This window comes from Thalia democratica, chromosome 3 (assembly GCF_965202585.1).
Source record: "Thalia democratica chromosome 3, ktThaDemo2.hap1.1, whole genome shotgun sequence".
Classification (NCBI taxonomy): Eukaryota; Metazoa; Chordata; class Thaliacea; order Salpida; family Salpidae; genus Thalia; species Thalia democratica.
The window spans coordinates 4,371,877-4,397,739 of NC_139167.1; the positions used below are offsets into that span (position 1 = coordinate 4,371,877).

Here is a 25,863-nt window from a genome sequence, read left to right on the forward strand (position 1 = left end):
ATTTAGAATCTGTATTTAGTTTTGTTTTGTCACATTTTTTAGAACATGTTTTGTTATAATTTGAAAATTAAAGCATTAGATTGTTAGCACATTTCTGTTTTATAACCTAGTTCTTTATCTTTATTAAAACTTATTTTATGAACGTGACTAGTTTATTTTAACTAAGCATATAATGAAATTCTTTTAGAAAATAAGTGTAATTCAAAATATAAAACATAAGTCGTACAACTTATTAACATCACACTTATATTTTAAATTACTCTTAGTTTTTATAAATGCTACCCATATATAACTTAAACAATAATACTTATCTTTTGTGTGTTTTGAATAAAGTACACTATGTAATGCTTTATGAAACTTAAACTAAGTTTAATTTGGGTCAAGGAAAAGTTTATAGTGAGCTTAAAAAACTATAATTAAAATGAAATAAATTAATTTTTTTTACTCAACAAAAAAAACTTACATTTATATCTATTTGAAGAAGCTTTAGGACTAAATGTTGCAGGAACATGATAAAAATATGAACCATTTTCATTTGAGTTGGTAGTCGTTTGAGTTTTGTGAGTAGCTTGAGTGGCTTCTTGGGGGTAAGCTATACGTAATGATTCATCAAAATTTTCATAACTATCAGGATAAAAATTCCGACCAAACTGAAGATAACTTTGACCTAAACTCAAGAAAAAAACTTGTAATATTACTAATACAAGCATCATTTGTTAAAATAGAATTATCTGAAAATACAACGTTGGTAATATATATTAAAATTTTATTTTAAAGAAAGAAATTATAAGTAAACCTTATTAAAACTTCTAGAATAGACAATACAAATATTTTCTCATGTCAATTGAAGTGTAAAAGTTTGTGTTTAATATCTTTTTTTTATAAAAACTATAAAAAAAACTATTTTAACGGCTTGCTAAAATTTTAATCTAGCGTGATAAGTTTATTTTTATAGCCAAATACAGTTATTAAAAAAGAGTAACTATAGAGTTTATTTTGAATAGAATTTAGAAAGTGTTTTGAAAATTTGTAATGCAAAATATGTTTTAACAAGTTATCATAAATAATAAAAACTAAACTTCTATGACAAAATACAAGGAAAAAATCATAAATATATTTCATATTGAACATTTAATTTTTAAATTATTGAATAGTTTAGTGTATGTATTAACAATTTGATACCAAACTGTAATAAAATTTAAACGAAAATAAATTTGTAAATGTTTGAACACCAAAAAATAACGCTTTAATTTTTTTTGTACATTAGTATATTCAGTTTTATTCTTATATATTTTCAGCTATTGGTTCGAAAACTTGATCATATGTTCTATTTGTTTGTTCAATCACTTCTTCATAAATCTTAGCTGGGTTTTCGATATCACCATTAATATTTTCATATTTGGATTCACAAACTTCTTCATAAGTAACTTTATCTTTTGAAGGAGAAACACTTTTTTGTTTGTTAACAGTTTCGTTATTCGAACCTTTTAGGATGACATTTTTGAATTCATTTAACTCAACACCTTTGTCTTTATTTGATTTTTTGAATTTGTCATGAAGTCTGTAAGGCTGTTGACTTTCATAAATATTTTCCCTTCTTACGTGTAGATATCTGTAGTTTATTTTTAACTAATAGAATTTTTAAATATACAGTTTTAAAAGTAATTTTTAGTCAATAAAAATACATTTTGTTGTCAAGCTCTTTTCTGTTAAAAACAGACTCCATTATTACTAAAACATAAGTTTAAAATAAAAAAGTTTAAAAATTATAAACTTAGAAAAACTAAAAGTAACAATTTTTATAATTTTAAAATATTTCTGCTTCTAAAATATTACTAAGACTTCAAAAAATAAGACATAACTTTAATAAATTCAAAACTGATACTTTAGACGAGTAGTTGTATAAAATTCTTTAAATTATTTATATAAACTAACCTTCAAAAAAGTTTGATCGAAATTCCAATAGCAATTATTGAAGATACACCAATAATAATATAAATAAACAAATTGTTGCTGTTTGTAGTTTCTAAATTATTTGTACTTTTATTTGGAAAAGTTGTAAAACTATTTTCTGATAAAGTTAACACATTGTTTGATTTTGTGTCAGTCTCAAATTTGGAAGATAAAGAATTGTTTTCAATAAATCCAGTTCTATCTAAATTTTTTAGTTTGTTATTGAGTAATACTTTTTGTTAATACTTTAATTTTAATGCTTGATAGTGTAGTTTGTATTAACAAAACTGCAATAGTTATTTTTGATTTTATAACCTTTTTAGTTGTGGAAGTAATTTTAGGTTTATTAGTTGTTGCAATATTTTCTAAAGATTTAGATTTTTGGTAGCTCATCAAACTAATGTTAGTGTTACTATTTATTACTTATAATGTAAACACCCTCAGCTATATTTTAAAGCTACTTTGTATTTATATTAAGAAACATACTAATATTTATTTGGTCAAAAACATTATAATTATCAGCTGTAGAAGTTTGAGTTGCATAAGTAGTTTTTAGTTTTAAAAGTTAGAATGTTGTTGGTTTTAATAGTAATAGAAATTTTAATTTTTAATAAAACTTCAGTAAGGTTTTGTTATTATAAGCAAAAGGTTTTGTAAAATTAACTTCTGTTTTTATTGGTAACATTTTCCTTAGCAGTTGTGTAATTGAAGGTTGTAGGAGAAATATAATTTGATGATTTGTTGGTATGTAAAGAAAGATCACTGTTAGCAAGTGTGGAATAAAAAGTTGAGGAGTATTGGATGTCAGCACTTCCTGAATATTCAAGATCCAATGGTGGAATATTATGTCTACCAGAATAACTTAAGTTTGGAAACCCCTGGCTTTCAGTTATGGTCAAACAAAAAACTAGTGAAAGTATGAATATAAGCATCTTGGCATATACTGTCTGAAAAAGTCTTTAATTGTGTATTTAAACTTACTTAAACAAAAAAAAAACTAAAATACACCATCAATAAAGCAAACTTTAAATGTTTATTTTTTAATAATTGTAAGGTAAAACGTTAGAATTTTATTGTTCATCATCGTAAAAAGAGTTTTGTTTTAACAAAAAAACATTTCTTAAAACCTAGTTTGTTTTATTTAAAATTTTAGCCTTGCTTTTTATAAGCGTTAAAAGTTTCTTTAAGAGTTTGTTTCTTTAGTAAACAACGCAAATTTATTTTTTCTAAAACCTATCTAGCTTGTAATTAAAAGTTTTAACCAAAAATTCTAAATATATTATTTATCAAAAAAAAAAGGTAAAATATGCACTTTTAATTAGATCATTTGTCTCGTTATAAATAAAGAATAATAAAATAACTCAAACTAGCATCTTAAAAACAAAAAGAAAATACTAAAAGCTAACAACTTCAACAAAAAACTGAATACAAAAAACAGTATATTTAAAAATTTTAGAAATACAGTTTAAAAAAAATAATGAAAATATTTTCAAAATTTTGCAAGTTATAAAAAATTAACTAATTACTTACAAAAATGGCAACATGTTTAGTTCTTTATAAATTTAATTAGGTTTAAATAAGGAAATTCTTATTTATAATTAGTTAGATTTTGTGGTTATACAACTTTATTAACTTCGTTTTGTGTTTTATTCATATTCAATAAAAACTTACATTAACTTTAATAATATTACACTAACGATTAGAAATTTAAGTATGTTAATAATTTTAAAGTTCTAAATATTAAAAAATAAAGATTAAATCAGTAGTATTTAATTTTTCCAAAAGTACTTAAGAAAAAATAATGTGCATACGAGGAAGATTAGATTGATAAAAAGTTTTATTTTTTTATAATTTAAATATGTAATAAATTTATGTAAAGTGCCATAAACTTCATAAAAAATATAAATATTCAGCTTTTAATAACATAATAATATATATAACACACAGAGTATGGAAAAAATCCTACTACTAATATTGATTTGTTAATTAAATTAATTGATAAATGCAGATTCTCTTTACAATCCTGTGTAAATTTTGAGTAACACAGAACCAAAAAAAAAATTAGGTTTCATATTCGATATTCAATGCAATAAAGTTGTCCGCTAAGTTTTCGTACTTTAACAGAAAGTCTTACGTTTAATATTCATTTGAATTGTTCACTTTTTACATCTTTAATAAGCATATCAAAAAGTAAACTTTAAAAAAAGTATGTAATCAAACTCAACTAAAACCTTTTTAATTGTTTTAAACTTGAAGCATTTACTAAACTAACCAAGTTTACCAATTGTACTTTATATATTCTCTAGATAAAATTTTGCTGATAAAACTTATATAGGCTATTTCAACTAATTGATACTATGTTATATTTATTTTATATTTTTAAAATAAAAATTTGTTATGTAAAATTGAACAACAAGTGTTTTTCTTTACCTGGGTTAGTTATTTGAAATTAATACATAAAAGTTTGTATCATTATAAAACATTGTTTCATTATGCAAAAATGCTTTTGTTAATTTGCATTAATTGAAGTACGTTTATTAAAGAACAAAATTTTTTTTTTACTTTGGGTTAAGCATCCGAAGGTACCTTGAAAGTGACTATCGAAAAAGGGAACTACCCTTTTTCATATGACGCAATAAAGCGCATGTTGAGAAGTTTATAAACCCAACGACTAGAAAATTATCAGCGCCTTCGATAGCTCAGTTGGTAGAGCGGTGGACTGTAGCTGAATGTTAAAAATCCATAGGTCGCTGGTTCGACTCCGGCTCGAAGGACTTTTTTATAAAAAAAATTTTAAATTATATTTATTTATCATAACTTTATAAAACCTAAACATTTTTGCTATTTTTGAAAGTTTAAGAGTTACTGAGTATTTTTAGATTAAAATAATAGTCTTCATTTTAGTTGTAATTCAAGATATAAACATTAAAATAAAAATTACTATTTTCTTTTATTTTCACAAAACTTTTTAAGCACAAATTAATGCTTTAGTGAGCATAAAAGTTTTTTTAGATGCAAGAAAGCTTGAAAATATATTTTAGTTTCAATTGTTATTAACCTAAGCTATGAGGGTTGTAGTACATTTTTATTGCTGTTATTTCTTATGTTTAGGTTTATTTACATACAATAGCACTTACTATATCTTTATAAGCTCTGCATAGTACTTAACTAGAAGAAATTTTAACATTTTTATTCGAAATAAAATAGTTTTATGTACACTCATTGACTTATTTTACAATTTGTTACCTTTATTGCTACATGAATTTGATTGATAACAATTAGTTGTTTTTAAAAGTATAAAATACTATTAAACGAATAGTTTAAAAATTAAATACGAAATAAAGTTCATTTACAATTAATTTGAAAGTATTTTTAATACTTATCTAGTTTTCTGCGAATATAATAATAGTTTCTATATACACTAATGTGCAACTTTAGAAATCTTGCTTAAGACTAATTTTATAAAGGAAACTTTTTATTTGATTTTTATACCTAAAATCAGTGGTTTTAAAAGTTTAAGGACAACATAGCCTCTTTTTTAATGTGTTGTATCCAAGAAACCATTTAAGAAATTATTAAGTATAACTAAAGTTTGTGATTTATTAAACTAAAACTAAACCAATAAATCGAACTACTTGTATTTTAAATCAAATACAAATTGTCCAACTCTAACGATTAGACCATATATTTATGTTTACATCTTGTATAAAGTTGTTTTATTATTTATCATGTATTTAAATACTAAATTCTAAAATTAAATGTTTAAACCTTAGGTTCTAATAAGAAACTTAAACCTAAGTCTAATGAAAAACTATTCCTAAGTTTATTCCAAAACTATATGTTAGTTTAATCCAAAACTATATGTTAGTTTATTCCAAAACTATATGTTAACTCGTAAAATCATTGTTTAAAAATTAGAAATGATTTTACAAAAAAAATACTATTTTTATTTTAAGAAACTAATCATCATTGTTTATTGTAGCAAAGCAAATAAGTTTCATAAAAACCATTAGATGCATAAAACTAAATATACTTTTTTAATAATACTAAAATAGAAATTATAGTGTAACAGCGATACCAAAGAAAATAATAAACAAATTAATAATATAATTTAAAAAATTAAGGTTAAATACAACAACATAAAATTGTATTTTACTTTCTTTGTAGAAACTTTTGCACTCTATTTAAAACTAACTATATTATTTGATAGTATTATTTCTAAACAGATAATAGTATATTTACGATTTTAAAGAAAATAAAATATAAAGAATATAATGTTACTGAAACTGGTTGTACAAAACAAAAAGAATACTATTTTAATTTTTTATTGTAGAGATATCTCGCACTTTACTTGGAACTTTTTAGTCCCAATTCTCTACTACGTCATCAGTTGGTGCTGAAATTTTGATGACGTCATCGCTTCCTACTGAAGTTTTGATGACGTCATGTTTTCCTTGCTCCGGCTGGTCTACTTTCTCATTTGCATCACTTTCTTTTTGATCAACTATGACGTGAGATTAAGAATCGTTTGCAGAGTTTTTCATGACGTCACTCTCGTTTTTTTGATCTTGGTCAACCTTTTCTTTGGGTTCAGCAGTTGTTCCGTTCGCAGGGTTATATTTTTTGGGACTTTCATTTTCAGTATCTTCAGAGCTTTCTTCTATGTTAACAGTGTCTTCTTCAGTGCCTTTGATGACAGTTTCATTAAATATTTCTTTTGCCTGACAACTGTCTTTAGCTATGACAGATTTTTCAATTTTAAAACCTTTAGAACCTTCATTTTTGGTAACTTTTCTACTTTTAGGCTCCTCTGAAACTGATTCGTGTGCTACACTGACGTTTTCAATTTTAGCAGTTTCAAAAGTTTCATTGGACATATCTTTTGCTTGAGAACTTTCTTCAACTACAAAAGGTTTTTCAATTTTAGCAGCTTTAGAACCTTCATTAACCATATTACTTTTAAGCTCTTCTGAAACAGATTCGTATGCCACATTGATTTTTTCAACTTTAGCAGCTTTGTAAGTTTTGTTAGACGTTTCTTTAGCTTGACAATTTTCTTCAGTAGCCGGTTTTTCTTTTCCAGCAAGTTTAGAATCTGCATTTTCGGTAACACTACTATTTTGAGGGTTTTCTGGAACTGTTTCGTAGATATTATTTCTCTCTTTTGGGGTGCCAATTTCATTAACTTCGATAACCCTGTCTTGAGACATTAAATCTTCATTAACCAGTCTTGGGTTCTCGCTTTCACAAACACTTTCCTTTTTTTTATGAATATGTCTGAAATTTTAATTTTATTTGTATTTGTATGTTTTTAAAACAAAACAGTAAAAAGTTTTTAAGTGTGTTATATTGGTTGTTTTTTTATTAACTTTGGTGATCTATAGTTCATAAAGCATTAACTGGTCACTAAAACACATAAATGAATGTGATAAATTATGTTTTGTGCTTAAACAGTTTTTAACACTAAAAATATTAAATTTAGAGTTTCTTATTTTTTTAAAAAACGACAAATAGCATAAAAATGATCAAGTAATTACTTACCACAATATTTAAACCAGATAAAATAATTAATTATTTTAAAACATTTTTTAATTAAAGTAACCTGGTCACTAGTAATGCGCTTAAAACTCCAACAATTATGACTGAGAAAACAGCTACTGTGACGTAAATAAACAGTTTCTGATTTGTCGGGTCAGCGTTTTTCAAAATTGACTTTTCCTTAGTAGAAGCTTTATTTTCTAAAATATGTTAATTTTTGTTAAAACCTAGTTTTATACAAAGAAACTGTATTAACATTTTTTTTTGTATATTTATATTTGGTATATCTTATTTGGTCCAAGTTATCAAATTGTTTTCTGAACACTTTATATTTTTTACGATTTTAAAGTTTTTCATGTTGTTTTCCTGCATATGTTTATTTTATCATTAGTTTTATAAACAATACCTATTTATAATACCTACTTATAAAGCATGTTTTTGAGGTAAACCATTTCATTTACTAAAAGTTAATTAGGTTTAGATTTGGGAAATTGAAGATTAATACAAAGCAATAACTAAAAAACACTGTTTAAACTTGTTAACTAAATGATATTGAGTTTATAAAGCTTACTAACCTTTATTTTCATTCAGAATAATTTTAGGTTTGTGAAGTTTAAGAGAATCAGATTCATTAGAAACGATAGGCACTACTGTTGTGAAAGTCTTATTTTTTCCTTGTAGCTGTAGTAAGTTTGTTAATGTAAAAACGATGGTTTATTCTTAAAACATGTTAAATTTTGATTATCTAACTTTTTTATCAAGCTATTATTACTAGTTGTACTAATATTATTAGTAATATTAAATTTGAATCATATGCTGTACTTTATAAATGTTTAGCTTAGTTATGTCTATGTTTTCTGTTTTTATGAAGCTTAGTAATAACTATGATAAGTTAAAAACTCGTACAAAAATTATAAAAAAACTGATTAGAAATTTAAACTTATGCTTGTTTGAATTATTAATTGTAGTAATTAAAGATTTTAAAGTAGAACTATTACAAGAATTGTACCTGATTTTATAGTTGGAATAGATTCCGTAGTCATTAAAACTTAATTCTTGTCAGTTTTTGTATTTAACAAAGTTGGGTCAAAGCCACTTCCAAAGTTATTAGAAGAATGTTTTTGACTTTGTGCTAAAGTCAAGCACAAAACTTTCAGTAATATAAACAAAATCATTGCTTGTAAAGAATTAAACTAAAACTCTCTGAAAAAACACAGCTGTTTTATCATGAATAATAAAAGTAGAAGTAAAATAAAAACCAAAAATTGAAAAAAAAAAAACAAGTTTATTTGTAAGTTAAAGTTAAAATACACTTATGAAACTCAAAAATTGTTTAGAAAGTATACTTTTTTAGTGGTAAAATTAAAACATTTTTAAAAGTTTAGTTAATACAAACTACCTGTAAGTTTATGTTTCAAAAGTTTTAACTGTTTTTGTTTTATGAATCTAGCACTGGTTTTAACTTTTTAACTAAGCAATAAAACAAATTTACTTAAAGTCTTATAGAACTAAAAAGCTTAATTACTATTTTATTATTATTTTATTATATTAATTACTCAATGATATTGAGCTTATAAAGCTTACTAACCTTTATTTTCATTCAGAATTATTTTAGGTTTGTGAAGTTTAAGAGAATAAGATTCATTAGAAACGATAGGCACTACAGCTGTGAAAGTTTTATTTTTCCTTGTAGCTGTAGTAAGTTTGTTAATGTAAAAACGATGGTTTCTTCTTGAAACATGTTAAATTATAATTATCTAAATTTTTTAATCAAAGTATTATTACTAATTGTACAAATATTATTAGTAATATTAAATTTGTATCTTTACTTTGTAAAAGTTTAGCTTATTTATGTCTACGTTTTTTGTTTTTATGAGGCTTAGTAATAACTATGATAAGTTAAAAACAAAAATAAGAAAAAAACTGACTAGAAATTTAAACTTATGCTTGTTTGAATTATTAATTGTTGTAATTAAAAATTTTAAAGTAGGACTATTAAAAAAATTGTACCTGTTTTTGTAATTGGAATAGATTCCGTAGACAAAAAAATTTGAGTGTCAGTTGTTGTATTTAACAAAGCTGGGTCAAAACCACTTCCAAAGTTATTTGTAGAATGTTTTTGACTTTGTGCTAAAGACAAACAAAAAACTTGTAGCAGAATCAACCGAATGATAATTTATGAGGAATAAAACTAAATCTGTCTGAAAAACATAGTTGTGTAACTATTAAAAAAAAAGTGTAAAAGTAAACTTTCAAAATTGAAATAAAAAACGTTTGTTTTTAAGTTAAAGTTAAAATATCTTTACACAACTGAAAAACTGTACAAGAAGTATACTGTTTTAACTTTAATTTTTTTAGTAAAACTTCAAGTAAAAAATCTTTTATAAAATGGTAAATTTATGTTTAAATTTTTTCAATTGTATGTTATATGAATTTTATGCTAATTTTAACTAATTTTATGTTTATAAATACACAATAAAATAAATTTAGTTAAATCTTTATAGAACTAAAAAGCTTAAACGTCTGACAAAAAAAAAACTGCAAAAATTTTATAAAAACAAAGTAAACGAAAATATACATTCATTTTTAACTTTAGCTGAATAACAAACAATCTAATATTCTTTACTGCATAACAATTTTTATATAAGTGTAAGGAACTTAAAAATAAAGCAAAATTATATATTTAACGATATAACTAGATTGCATAATTAATTTAAACTAAATATTTATTTGGTAACTAGTAAATTTTAAACATTATAGCGACGCATATTTTTTCATATTGAATAATATATAACTTTCTAAATTTTGATGTTAAAAAGCTTAAATTAAATGTTAAAAGTAAAACGTTATTTGTTCCACCCTAGTTGTAGTTATTGGTGTAAGGCAGAACTAAAAGCAAAGCGCTAATTGTGAATCTTAGATAATTTTTTTAGTCTGAAGTTTTACAGCAACAAATTAACAGATGTTTTGAAAAGAAAACTTTTCTCTTAAATAAAGCAACATTAATTAGGCTAGGAAGAACACTATGCTTTATACTGTAACTAAAATATTTTGAAACAAAACTATACAATTAAACTTCAACTACCAGTTTTTAATTTAATTTATTTTTAAACATACATCTATTCCGAAAAATATCAAAAAAGAAAAGTTTTCTACAAATACTAAAATTATTAAAAAATAAACTGTAGCAAAACACTAAATTTTATTTACATATTTTTTCAAAATATTTCCTTATATAATAAGCTTTTACTAACTAAAGCATAAAATTTATTGCATAAGCTTCTTTGTATAATTAAGCATTAATTAATAAATATATAATTTTATTGTTAAAAACACGGAAATACTATCATGGCTTTAAAATACTAGAATATTCAGAAGTTTATGCTCTGTAACTACTAGCTTTATAGATTTTTTTTGTATTCGTTATTTTTGTTTTTAATATTTGTTTCTGTTTAGATACATTGCAGATAGTATAAAGCAGAACGTATTGCAGAAAACATTTAAAAACTTTAAAATAATTGTACATCTTTATCAAAGAAGTCTTTTGTATATTTAGATTTTAGTTTAAATTTATATATATATATGGCTTAAACTTAATAGTTAGTTTTATTTTGTATTTTTAAATGTGTACTTGTACGTAAGATTTATCATCAGATTACATTATCATCACATTATATATTTCTAGGCAAACACGGTCTTAACTTAAAGTGTATCTTTTTTTGTTTTCTTTTAACTTGTAAAGTTTTAGCAACATTTACATACACCTATAAAACTATCCAGATAAAGATGATTATTTTACTTGTGTTTTTAAATGCTTATTTAAATAGACATTTAAAAAAAGTTACACTTTTTGTATTCTTTTAACTTATTTCTAAAGCAGTATTTTTAAACATTATAAATTACTACGAGTTCGGGTAAAGATGATTATTTTATTTGTGTTTTTAAATATTCATATTGCTGCAGCACAGAACAGCAGTGGTAAGTTTAATTATTATTATCTAAAACTAACTAATAATATCAAAAAAATGTTTTTACACAAGACTGTATTTTTCAACTTAGATATTCTAATAGTAGAGTCTAAGTTGCTACTATACAAACTGCTATTTTTAGTTAGAAATGTTTTATGGCACTGTAAATTATACAACGCTTAACTTTCAAAAAATTTGTATTAAAACGAGGTGAAATTGAGCAAATGATTATTTCAAACTAAAAGATATGTAACAATTAAATTTTAATTTATAAAAAAGTACATTTACTGATTAAAGAAAAATGTAGTAAAAAGTATAAAACTTACTTAGTTTTATTATGATTAAAAAACAGACCCAGAATATAGACCATTTTAGAGTAAATGTTTTCTAAACATTTGTTATAAAAATCTTTTAAAATTGTTTCATCGTTAAGCATTAGTAAAATACAATTTTGTTTTGCATAATAGCAACCAAAAAACTTCAAACACTTAGCTTAAAAGTAGTTTCAAACTTATATATTTATTTAAAAGATTTAACAATACTTAATATTTATACAAACAGATACATCTAACACAAGTGGAAATTCTACAGACAAAAACATTTTCATTTACACAACTATTGCATTAGCAGCTATTATTTTCATTGGTATTTTGACCAAACTTGTTAGAAGGTTAGTTAAAAATAAACAATTTAATTTAAGATTATAATATTAAGTTTATGGTTTAAACAAGTTTAGTTTGAATTTAAATAACTATAAACTTATATAAGTAAATATTCTTTTATAATAGTACTAAAATAGAAATTGTAGTGTAACAGCAATACCAAAGAAAATAATAAACAAATTAATAATATAATGTAAAAAGTAAAGATTATTTACAACAACATAAAAGTGTGATTTTACTTTCTTTGTAGAAATTCTTGCACTCTATTTAAAACTAACTATAGTATTTGATAATATTATTACTAAACAGATAATAGTATTTTAGCGATATTAAAGAAAATAAAATATAAAGAATATAATGTTGCTGGAACTTGTTGTACAGAACAACAAGAATTGTACTTTAATTTTTTATTGTAGAAATATCTCGCACTTTACTTTCTACTGCGCCATTAGTTGGTGCTGAACTTTTGATGACGTCATCGATTTGTGCTGAACTTTTGATGACGTAATCAATTTATGCTGAAATTTTGATGACGTCATATTTTCCTTGTTCCGGCTGGTCTACTTTCTCATTTGCATCACTTTCTTTTTGATCAACTATGACATGAGGTTCAGAATCGTTTGCAGAATTTTTCATGACGTCACTGTCATTTCTTTGATCTTGGTCAACCTTTTCTTTGGGTTTAGCAGTTATTGCGTTTGCAGGGTCATTTTTTGTGGGACTTTCATTTTCAGTATCTTCAGAGCTTTCTTCTATGTTAACAGTGTCTTCTTCAGTGCCTATGATGACAGTTTCATTAGATATTTCTTTTGCTTGACAACTGTCTTTAGGTATAACAGATTTTTCAATTTTAGCAGCTTCACAAGTTTCATTAGATATTTCTTTTGCCTGACAACTGTCTTGAGCTATGACAGATTTTTCAATTTTAGCATTTTCGTAAGTTTCGTTAGCAATTTCTTTTGTTTGAGAAATTTCTTCAGCAACAACATATTTTTCAATTTTAGCAGCTTTGTAAGTTTCATTAGACATTTCTTTTGTTTGAGAATTTTCTTTAGTAGCCGGTTTTTCTTTTCTAGCAAGTTTATAATCTGCATTTTTAGTAACACTGCTATTTTGAGGGTTTTCTGAAATTGTTTCGTAGATATGGTTTCTCTCTTTTGGGATGCCAATTTCATTAATTTCGATAACCCTGTCTTGAGACATTAAATCTTCATCATTGAGTCTTGGGTTCTCGCTTTCACAAACACATTTCATACTTTTATGAATATGTCTGAAATTTTAGTTTTATTCGTATTTGTATGTTTTTAAAACAAAACAGTAAAAAGTTTTTAAGTGTGTTATATAGGTTGTTTTTTTATTAACTTTGATGAACTATAGTTTATAAAGCATTAACTGGTCACTTAAACACATAAATGAATGTAATAATTTATGTTTTGTGCTTAAACAGTTTTTAACACTAAAAATATTAAATTTAGAGTTTCTTAAATTTATAAAAAACGATAAATAGCATAAAATTGATCAAGTAATTACTTACCACAATATTTAAACCAGATAAAAAATTAAATATTTTAAAACTTTTTTTAATTAAAGTAACCTGGTCACTAGTAATGCGCTTAAAACTCCAACAATTATGACTGAGAAAACAGCTACTGTGACGTAAACAAACAGTTTCTGATTCGTCGGGTCCGCGTTTTTCAAAATTGTCTTCTCGTTTGTAGAAACTTTCTCTTCTGCCACAACAGTATTATAAGTTTTATTAAAAAACTATATTTACAAAAACGAGCATAACCTTAAATAAGGAACTTGATTACTTTTAATTATACTTAGCCTTGTCGGAGTTATTGAAATATTTGCTGGATAATTCATAATTATTTTTACTTTTTTAAACTTTTAGTTTGCTTCATTTGTGTATGTTTAACTAAATCATTAACATCATAAATATTTTACAAACCTCCATATCTTCATGTTATAAATTTGCAAAAGTCACATTTGCATTTGATTGCATTTAATAAAGTAAAGAATAGTATGTCCTTAAGCTTAATTAGGTTTATATTTAGCATACTGAAAAAAAGTTAATAACAACTACAAATCGTTGTTTAAATTACTTAATAGATTAACTAATGGAACCAGTTTTAAAGTTTATAAAAGTAATTTATTATTTACCTTTGCTTTCACTCAAAACTACTTTAGGTTTATGATTTTTTTTTAAATCAGTTTCATGAAGTGGATAAGACACTTCAGTTGTAAAAGTTTGTTTACTCCCAGAATCTGTAATTATTTATTAACATAAACAAGTTTTAAGTTTTTTTGTGTTAATTTGGATAAATTTTTACAATTTAAGCTTATCAATTAAAAGATATTTAGTGAACTTATACGTTTGATTTTATTAAAAGTTGATGTAGCATTAGTTTAGTTTAAATCAGAAACTGACTTTATAAAAGTTTACCAGATTTAATAGTTTCATTTATTTTAGCACATGTTTTGTTTTGCATTTTATTAAAAACAAGGGCAAGAAACAAGGGCAAGTTAGAATTCCGTAAAAATAAATTAACAAAACAAAAACAAACAAAAATTAAACATATAGTTTTTATTATTTAAAGTTTTTTAATGTATAATTTGTTGTAGAGATTTCATAAAAAATAGTACCTGTGTTTGTAGTTTTAGTAGTCATTGAAACTTGAGTCTTGTAAGTTGCTGTGTTTAACAAAGTTGGTCTAAAACCACTTCCAAAATTATTGGTGAAATTATCTTGACTTTGTGCGAAAGTCAAACACAAAACTTGCAATAATATAAACAAAATCATTGTTTATTAGAAAACTACCTGAAAAAATAGTTGTTTTAATATAAAAGTTTTCAAATTACATAAGTAAATATCAATTTTCAAAACCTTTGCTTATTGAAAAGTATAGTAAAAAGTTTTTTTTTATTAGAAACTGCAAATAAAGTAAAGTGCTTTTGACGAATGAATTAGTATCCAACAAAATAGTGCTCAGAAATTAAGTTAAAGTAGCTTTCTTAAAATCGTATTTTTATGTTTTAAAAGTTTTAATTGTATCTCTAATGAATCTAATATTGTATTTAACTAATTTGTTCTTTTAAATAAATAATAAAGTTAATTAAAGTTCAGTTTTGTGGAACTAAAAAACTTAAAGGTTTGATAAAAAAACAGTTAATATTTTATAAAAAATAAGTTAACGAAAATGTATATTCAACTTTTTTAACTATAGAAAAATGATAAACAAGCTAATATTTTTTACGGCATAATAACTTTTATATGAGTATAAGGAACTTAAAAATAAAACAAAATTATATATTAAACGATACAAATAGAATGCAAAATTAATCTTACGTGTATATTTATTTTTGATTTGTTAATTTTAACCCATTGCAGTTTCCGTATATTTTTTTTAATCAGATCTTAAATAACTTATCTGCATTTTATATTAAAAAGATTAAATTAAATAATATAAGTAAAACGTTGTTTATTTCACGCTAATTGCATTAGTTGATAAAAAAACTAAAATATAACGCTTTAACTTTAAATCTTGGATTAAATTTTGAGTTTAAACCTTTACAGCATTACTTTAGATAAGGTGTTTTTGAATTAAAAAAAGTTTTTCTTTTAAATAAAGCAACAACAAATAGGCTGGAAAGAAAAAATAAGAGCCGTTTTAAAATAATAAAATAAACTAGAAAATTTTTTAAACAACCACTGGAGCTAAACTATATTTAAACAAAACAGTAAAACAAAAAATTTAGAAGTTTTTAAACAAGTTTTCAATTCAAAATATCAAAAAATATAGCTACAATCTGGATATATATAAAAAAATGAAACAACATGCTACAAATAGTTTTTATCAATCTATCGAATAAAATGTTAAAAACAATAAATACTGTTTACAAGCTTCTTTCAAAACATTTCCTTAAATCAAAAGCGCTTATAAATTGTAACATAAAATTTATAGCATGAACTATTTAAAATAATTAAGCGTCAAGTAATAAATACTTAATTTTATTGTTAAAAACACGGAAATACTATCGTGGCTTTAAAATACTAGAATATTCAGAAATTTATGCTCTGTAATACTAGCTTTATAGTTTATTATTTATTTTTTATATTCGTTATTTTCGTTTTAAATGTTTGTTTGAGTTTAGTTATATTGCATATAGTCTAAAGCAGAATGTATTAAAGAAAACATTTAGAAACTATAACATAATTATACATCTTTATTAAAAAGGTTTTTGTATGTTTAGCTTTTAGTTTAAACTTATATCTAGCTTTAAATAAATATTTAGCTTTTGTATTATTTAGCTTTAACTTAATAGCTATGCAGAGTTTTTATTTTGAAATTTTAATTGTGTACTTGCACATTAGATTTATCATCAGATTGCATTATCAGCACATTAGATATTTTCAAGGCAAACATTGTCTTAACTTAAAGTGTCTATTTTTTTTTTTTTTGTTTTTTTTTAACTTGTAATTTTAGCAACATTTACATACACCTATAAAACTATCCAGATAAAGATGATTATTTTACTCGTGTTTTTAAATGCTTTTTTAAATAGACATATTGAATAAGTTACACTTTTTTGTTTTACTTTAACTTATATTTACAGTAGTATTTATAAACATTATAATTTACAACAAATTCAGATAAAGATGATTATTTATTTGTGTTTTTAAATGCTTATATAAATAGACATTTTAAAAAATTCACACTTTTTTGTATTAACTTAACTTATATTTAAAGCAGTATTTTTAAACATTATAAATTACTACGAATTCGGGTAAAGATGATTATTTTATTTGTGATTTTAAATGCTTATATCGCTGCAGCACAGAATAGCAATGGTAAGTTTAATTATTTTTATCTAAAACTAACTAATTATAGTAATATTATTATTATTATTATCATTATTATTATTATTATAATTGTTATTATTATTATTATTATTATAATGAAATATCAAAAAAAAATTTTACTCAAGACTGTATTTTTCAATTTAGATTCTATACTTTAATAGTAGAGTCTAAGTTGCTACTACACAAACTGCTATTTTTAGATAGAAATGTTTTATGGTACTGTAAATTATACTACGTTTAACTTTTAACAAATTTGTAGTAAAACAAGGTAAAATTTAGCCAATTTAGTCAAACTAGAGATATGTAACTATTAAATTCTAATTTATAAAAAAGTACAGTTACTGATTAAGGACAAATGTAATAAAAAGTATAAAACTTACTTAGTTTTATTGTGTTCAAAAAACAGACCAGAATACAGACCATTTTAAAATAAAAGTTTTCGAAACATTTGTTATTAAAATCTTTTGAAATTGTTTCATCGTTAAGCATTAGTAAAATACAATTTTGTTTTGCATAATAGCAACAAAAAAAAAACTTCAAACACTTAGCTTAGAAGTAGATTAGAACTTATACACTTATTTAAAAGATTTAACAATATTTAATACTTAAACAAACAGATACATCTAACACCTGTGGAAATTCTACAGACAAAAACATTTTTATTTACACAACAATTGTATTAGCAGCTATCATTTTCATTGGTATTTTGACCAAACTTGTCAGAAGGTTGGTTAAAAATAAACAATTTAATATAAGATTACAATAATAAATTTATGGTTTTACTAAGATTAGTTATAAATTAAATAACTATAAACTTTGCTTATGTAATTTGATGATTAAAAGATTCCAAATTATATTTCTAAAATTATAATGATTTTATCGAATTCAAATTTGAGTGGAAATTATTCATTGTAAAATAAAAATCAAATAAACAAGATTAAGACGATAGGTGCCACTACTTTTTCAAAAAAATTTCTTAGATTTTGTTTAACTTTTCATGTGTAAGCATTGATTTTTTTTTAATGTCAACTTACTTTACAACCATATCGAAATCATAAATAAAAAAATACTTTTATGCTAATATTATAAATTTAGTGAGACGTTATTATCAATTTAATCTTTTTTTTATATTTTGTTTCAGATATTGTAGGGTGAGGAAAGAAAAGTTTTATGAAAATCAGCAACCCTACAGATTGGATAATCAGAAATTTAAAATATTTAATACATTACCCACAAAAAATACTGAAGCAACTCAAAAAGAAAATGTTCTTTATAATATGGAAATTAATAACGGTGTTAAAGAAGAAAGTATAAATGAAATTTATATAGAACCTGAACCATCTAATGTTAGTTTTTTATAATAATTTTAAAAAATTATTTTAATAAAAACCTGTTTAAAAAATTGTTTTGAAATCTGTAAATATAGTGTAATTTTCAACTCAGATACTAATAAAAATGGAAACATTTAGTCCTTTTTACTCTTAGCCTAGTATAACTCAAGAAAAAAATTCTGAACAATGTTCTATTTAAGTATTATAAAAATACTTTTGTAGTTAATCTAACACTTTCAAGCGTTTACTGTTACCATTAAACTTGAATATAAAACAATTTCTAAGTTTAAGAACTGATTAGACAACTTATAATGTTTTTTAGATCCACGGTATAAATGAAAGAAAATATGATTATGTTGATGTAGGACTAATTGCATCTACTGTTAGTTTTTTATTATGACTAACACACTAAAAACAAAAACTTAAAGTGTATTTTTAATTACGAAAACGAAGTTAGTTTTTTTAACTAGGCTTAAAATACTTTTTACTATAATAATGTTTTTTTAATATGATGGTATCAATTATAGAAGCACAAATAAAGCATAGCAAGAAACACCTTTATTTCGTTAAGAAGAAAAACAAAAACTTATTCTAAAAACATTGAGTTTTACAGAACTCACAAAACTAAATATTTGGGAAACTTGAGTAAAACCATTAATGAAATAATTTTGAACCAACTTAAAGTTTTCTAAAACTAATTATCAAAAATAAATTTCAAATAAAAGTAAATGATTGAACAACTTTATACTTAATTGGATAAATAAAATCTTTCTAGAACCAAGATAAAACTGATAGAAGAGCGGATTATATTGATTTAGAAAAACCTGTTAGTTTTATTTAAAAATACTTCTGTAAGTTTTAATTTCAAAGTTTAGTAAAACTGTTTATAAAATCAATTTAAAGTCAGTCTATAATTTTTATTACATTAGTTAACAGTACTAAGTATAAAAAATTAACTAAAAAATTGAATAATTCTATTGTTAATTTAGTTAAAATGTTTTTATAGAACCAAACTGAAGATACGAAAGATGCAGAATACAATCATGTTAATTTGGGACCAGTTATCGGTTAGTGAATTATTTGTTTCCTATTTTTACCTCTGTTGAAAACACTTCGACACAAAAATAAAAGAATTTCCTTAAAGACAAACTGTTAACTAGTTTTTTTGTTTACACTGAATTAGAATCTTAATAAAATGTTTATAATAATATCCATTTTGATAAAACCTTATAAGAAAATTACTTCAAAAACAAGTCAATGTATTTTTAATTATTGTTACATCATAGCGTAGAACAAAAGTATTTCATCAGCACGGTCACAAAGTATAAATTTAAGTAACATGATTAAAAATTTAAATATTAATTTACCCAAACTGGAAGTATTTTGTTGAGGGTAACGAAATTGCTACTTATAAGTGTTGAAAACCTAAAGCTTATAAATGTAGTAAAGCCTATTGGTGTAAGTCTTACTGAATATTAATGCTGTTTATCCTCCTTTGAACTATATTATTAAAAAAAAAGAAGTCGACTTTTATCCAAGAGAATTTTACACACTGTTACTTTTTAATCATTTACTTTTCGTCTAAAACTCTTTTTTTGTAATATTTTAAAACTAAAAGAATAAATTATGTTTTTGATCTAAAAAAAATTCGAAATTTCAAGTAACTAAACTTCTTTATATAATACAATTTTATATCTGTGCTTATCGTTTTTTTTTATAGGAGTTTAGATCCAACCTAGTACAAAAAGTTTTGAACATGTAACTCACAGTTTTATACCTTTTTTTTTGTTAAAAATAGGAGCTACTTTGTTTACTAAGCCAAATAAACAATGAAAACTTTACGCTAACAAACTTTTTTGATTTTTTTTTATTTCAACTTTAAATATCATATAACGTTAACAGAAGACAAAATCACACCCGTAGTTACTGGCAATTTTCGCAAGGACAACAACAAGCACGTGATTTTCCTACAACCCGGGAAAAATAAGCGGGAAATTAGCGGGAACTACGAAAATGTCGTTTTTGTACATCAGCCGTGATATGAAAGACTATTTTTACCCATATCATATAAATTCTTTTTTATAATAGTATTAAAATACGAACCCATTTAGCTAAACGTTATGCAGATATTATTAATTTGCTGTTACAGATTTTTGACTTTTAATACTTTATAATTCCGCCTTCTTTTAAAACAATAACATAAGTGCATCAAAGTTATTTTACATTACGTATATTCATCAAAATTTTAAGGTTAATCAAACTAAAAGAATGTTTTGTAGTTGTTTAAACGATCATAAAGCATTTAGTTTTGCATTAAAAGACAAATTATATATTCACTATACTTAATTAAGACAGTTAGTTTAATTATAAAGTTTTTAGCAAAAATAACAAAAATTTGTATAGTTTCACAAGACATTGAATAAATAAGTATACTAGTTAGCAACTTTTTTTTTTAAATTAGATGCGCTGAATTGTTTTGGTTAAAAATGTTTTTTGATCGTTAAATATACTGCTTAGAATGTAATTGTACTATTAATAATGAAAAATAAGAGCAGATAAATATTGTTTGAACATTTTTACATCATAATATAAATTTAAATCAAATATGTTGTTTATGTGTAGGCTTTATATATAACGAATACGCTAAAACTTAATTACTTTACAAATAAATTATTTACTTTTGTTGTACTCTTTTCCGATATCCTGTGACGTAATAATGTGTATATCATGTTAGAGACAACGTCACAAAGATATATATGAAATAGTTTGTTGCATAACAAGCTGCATTACTAGTTTTAAACTTTATTGAAATTAGAAGCATAAAAATTATGTTTATCTTTGTTTATTTTGCAACATCTAAAACAGAAAACAACATTAAATTACAAGTTAAGTTTGGTTATTTACCATAATTTATTTCTATAATGTATCTAATTGTATTATAAACACTACAACGGCATAAATAAAGCGTGCCTCGATCAGACATGGTATAATCAAGATGGCAGTTAAATACAGCTGTTTTAATTGTAAACACGCGCTTTAAAGCTCTATAGTAAATTGAGAGAAATTTGGAGAAATAAAAGAAACTAAAGTGAAAAGTGAGTGGTACGCTGGAGCGCGCTCGAGTTATTCTCTTTATTTAAGAACTTTACAAATAGACGCAAAGTTTTAGCGCAAAAGTGAGAGAGCTAGAAGAAAAAAGAAATTTATAAGCCAAAATCGTACGCTTGAGTAATTCACTTAATTTTAAAACTTTAATAATGCATGTTAATTTTTTAAGTTTTAACTAACTTTCACGTCTTGTCTTATATTTCTTAAAGTCAAATTTTTTTTTTGTTCCTGCAAAAATTTTATTAAAGTGAAAAACTACATAAGTGTTTAATTTACAATTTACTTACTTATTTTAACATTTTTTTTTTCTTATGAAAATTTTTATCAAAAATTTATTTGTTTATATACCTTAAATTTTTATTAAATGAAAAAAAAAAGGTCAGTTTAACTGGTTTGTTAAAGATTTAAGCTTAATTTACTTTTTTAAACTAAATTAAAAATATTTTCTGCTATAAGTTTTATAACAATCTAATTATACTAAAGCTTTTGCAGTAAGAATATTCGCAGCTAAAAATGTTAACTTAGTGAAAAGATATTTTATTAGATAATAATGACTATGATATAAAGCAAAGACTGAAATTGTACATTTAAAGGAATTCATGTTAAACTACTTTAATTTTTTTTATAAAATAAAACTTTATTTAAGAGAAAAAAAATCTAAAAGGTTACTAGTATTACTTATTTCATTTATCTTTAAGTTTTAAACCATTTTCAATGTTTAATTTGTAAGTATAGTTAACTAAAAAGTAATTTATTTTTGTAAGTTGCTTATGTACTTCTAGGTTTATTCATTTAATTCAAGTTTCAAAGTTTGTGAAAAAATAAAAACTAGGATATATTGTAATTAAAAAAATTATACAAACCTTCGCCACTACAAAATATTATACTAATACAAGCTATATACTCTACATACTTTTTTGATATATATATAAAGAGCTTGGATTAATTTTATATGTTTATTAATAAAAGAACAAGTGCATAACATAAGGGCAGTTTAAAGCACTATGACTTAAACTAATTTGTATTGCAATAACTAGCAGTTATGGCAATTAAAAAAAAATCTATATTGGTAAATAAAGAAAATTGTTTAAAAAAAAAGCTGAATTGAAGTAAAAATGTTTTGTTTAAAAACCTAAAATTTTAAATAAAAATTTTAAAAAATACAAAAGTTAATACGGAAATTTAAAATAACAATTTTAAGTATTAAAAAATACTTAATAAAAACTAAGAAAATGAGAAATTTTAAAGTTTGTTAGGCAAAAGAAATTTAGCATAATACTCATATGATAAAAAATTAGCGCGATTAACGGTTGGATTATTATTGAACTTATTATTGTTACTACAAAAAATGTAAAAAAGTACAAATAGTCTAAGAAATTTTAGCAATTAATGTACAAAACTTTGTAAATAAACAAATTTGAAATTTTTGAATAAAATACAGTCACAACAAATTTAAACAGTAGAATGCTTTAACAGTCACTCAAGTAAAAGTGTTTTTAAAATAGTGAATTGACTTTAAATGAAAAGCATTTTTTTTTTTTTTAAATTAACTGCTTTTTAACACGCAAAAATTTTGTTGAAATTTTATATTACATTGTTTGCTGCAAACATTGTCAAATTTGAAGGTTTAAATTTGCTGTACTCTTCGTTTGTCAAGATTTCATTGACATCTTGGCTTCTTGGTTTGTACAAACTAGACTTACCAACTTCTTCTATCAATGTATCTGAAAGTGGAAATTTGTCACAGCATAACTCCATTCTTTTGCAGGTTGATCTGAGAAAAATAGAATTTATTATAATTTTGGGTAATAATTGGCTTAAGAATGTAAAAAGTAATTGTAGGAATTTTTTATTACTAATGTTTGAATTGAACCTTTGAATGAAAAAGAGTAATTTATAAACCATACATTGAGTTATAATTTTGTACTTTACCAATATTATATTTATGATAAAAATATTCAACAAACAGATTAACACTATACTTTATCTAAAAAGACAACAACCTATATAATATTTAAATAATAAGCAAACGCCAAGCTTTTTAACCTTGTACAAATAGTTTTAATTAGAATAAAAAATTTAAAAAACTACCTAAACTAAAATTTGTTAAAAAAGTTCTAGTAACTTTTACTAGTGATATATATTATTGAATTTTACTGATAATATACCGATAAATTTAGCAAAAAAATGTTTCAATTCTTATTATGCATTTATTCTTCCCTTATATTTAAAATAAAAGAAAAAAAATTATATAAAACAAATCGTTGTAATACAAAATATTAATTTAATTGGATTACATTAAAAAAAAACAAGTTATTAATAGGGCCTTTATGTCTCCTATAATAAAATATGTTTTTTAAAAGTAAAAATCAAAATGATAAGGTTTGTTGAATAATAACAAAACAAAATTCAAAAAATTTTTGTTTCAAGGATCCGGGTACACAAAAAGACCTCTCGGTCATCGAGTTGCATACCCAACTTTAACTAAAATTAAATAATCTAAATAATGATTAAAAACTTTACAGTTTAAATTACACATTAAAATTTCATTTCTATGAAATAAATAGTTTAAAATAAAAAGACATAAATCCAAATACATTAAATTTTTACTTACCTAATAATCATTAAGGAGTTTAACAAAATATGGCCCATATTAGATTGTCTATTGTTTTTCGAGATATTCATCAAGGAAAAGTCTCGCTCGATTTGCGCGTTACTAAAAGGTATCGTTTGTAGTTTCATCATTAACTCCTTAAGTTCTTGGTATTCAACGCGAACACTGCTCCAAAAGTTAACGTTTGTTGATTTATCTGTTAAGAATAAACTGATAACGTTTTATGTACATAATCAATTGTAAGTGTACTCTTACAATAATAAATCATGTTTTTATTTTATCAGAACTTAGTTTTCGGTAGATTTACAATGTTTACTAAATTACAAAACTTGTTTAACATTAACACTGAAAATTTTAATTTATATTTAAGTAGTAGGTTACTATTGTTATTTTCCTTTAGCTAACCGATACTTGTTTGATGACGTCCATGCAAACTTTTGTATTGAAGTGAGATAGTATCTCTGTGGTTTCCTTCAAACAATTTTTTAATTTTTGGATGTTCTAAAAACTTCTCAATATCCGGCATCCGTCTATTTAAGGCCTTTAAAAAATTATAAGTTTTAATGATATTTAAATAAGTTATTTTATTTTTTGAAGATATATTTAATACCAACTAACATCGTTTACAACTTCATACTGAGCCATAAATTCAAGATTTTGCAGCATTCTTTTTTCCAATTCAATTATAAACACTACAACAAAACTTTGAAAAATATTTTTTACCTGTATTAAAACAATTAATTATAAAAATGTTGGAATTATAGGAAAATTAGTTACAGATTAGAACCGTAGCGTGTCATTAACAGAAATTTTTTCACGTGTAATACACAACATTAAGTAAATTACTTAAGTAAAGTATGAGAATTTACTGAAAAAAAAAAACGATTATGTAAAAAAAAAACACAGTTATTATAATAACTTGTATTTTGACTTAAAATTTTTTCAAGTAAAGTAAAAACAATTTCAGAAATTATTCTCATTAAACAAATCCTATTTAAAAAAATTAATTAAGTTTAGTTGTTAATAAACCCAATTGACTAAACAACGTGAATTTTAATTAGTTTAACCTCTGCCTTCTTACTAATGGATAAATTTGCATAAACTTCGTTTACTTCTACATGAAAGATAGGTTCTTCCAAAAGGTTAGCTACAAAAAAAATGTAAATTTTAGTAACTACAACTTAGTTTATATAGAAAAATAATAATTTAACAATTAATTTAATAAAAAAATAAAATATTGATAATAATTACTTATATCGTTTACTCTGTATAAAATCCAATCTAAATTTGAATCTACTAAACCTTTAACAAAATGTTAGTAATGTTTTGTTATAAGAACGTTATTGTACGTTTGTTTGCGTTACTAATTAAAAAATAATGTTTATTTACGCCAAAATGTTGTAGATATAAAATCAAACGAAACTTTATTATTAATAGCCTAAAATTAAAAATTATTCTTAGTTGCCTTGTGATCTAAATTAAGCTTACTTGAATTTGGTTGGTAAATGAGGTCTTTTAGATGCTGTATAAGTTTTGTTATTGCTAATCCAAACTTAAAAGGTTCTATTTTACTTTTTTGTAGAAGAATATTAACAGAATTTACCTGATGAATAAAAATAATTAATTATTACACTGTAAAAATTTAGTCTTGCTTTACATTTAATACTTACAGCTAAACTTGGCATGACTACAAAATAAGTAATTAAAAATAAACATTTAAAATCAAATTAGAATGATTGAAGTTAGTTATGTTATAGTGCTTAGGGTGTTAATTCATTATTAAGCAGATAATAAGTCTTAGAAACTAACTTTCTCTAAAATTATG

The 25,863-nt window shown here is 23.4% G+C and overlaps 1 protein-coding gene and 1 non-coding gene across 2 annotated transcripts; one reads left to right on the plus strand and one right to left on the minus strand.

Annotated features, from left to right (window-relative positions):
• The first annotated feature begins 4,641 nt into the window (after positions 1 to 4,641).
• Trnay-gua (transfer RNA tyrosine (anticodon GUA)) lies at positions 4,642 to 4,727 on the plus strand. The gene is given in 2 exon segments: positions 4,642 to 4,678; positions 4,692 to 4,727. It is a non-coding gene; the product is annotated as a tRNA-Tyr (tRNA).
• Positions 4,728 to 22,990: 18,263 nt separating this feature from the next.
• Positions 22,991 to 25,597, minus strand: LOC145831236 (uncharacterized). The gene is made up of 6 exons (XM_082938390.1): positions 25,527 to 25,597; positions 25,106 to 25,185; positions 24,657 to 24,761; positions 24,444 to 24,579; positions 24,039 to 24,234; positions 22,991 to 23,198 (listed from the first exon to the last, which is right to left on the minus strand). The coding sequence occupies exons 3-6, from the start codon at positions 24,702 to 24,704 to the stop codon at positions 23,009 to 23,011; spliced, it is 570 nt and encodes a 189-aa protein (XP_082794516.1). The 5' UTR covers positions 24,705 to 24,761; positions 25,106 to 25,185; positions 25,527 to 25,597; the 3' UTR covers positions 22,991 to 23,008.
• Between the last annotated feature and the right edge of the window lie 266 nt (positions 25,598 to 25,863).

Coding starts and splice junctions, on each gene's coding strand:
- LOC145831236 (XM_082938390.1), bottom strand. CDS start 24,704: ATGCTGCAAAATCTTGAATTTATGGCTCAGTATGAAGTTGTAAACGAT. Junction 24,235..24,443: donor ACGTCATCAAACAAGTATCG/GTTAGCTAAAGG, acceptor TATTCTTAACAG/ATAAATCAACAAACGTTAAC. Junction 23,199..24,038: donor AACTCCTTAATGATTATTAG/GTAAGTAAAAAT, acceptor TATTTTTCTCAG/ATCAACCTGCAAAAGAATGG.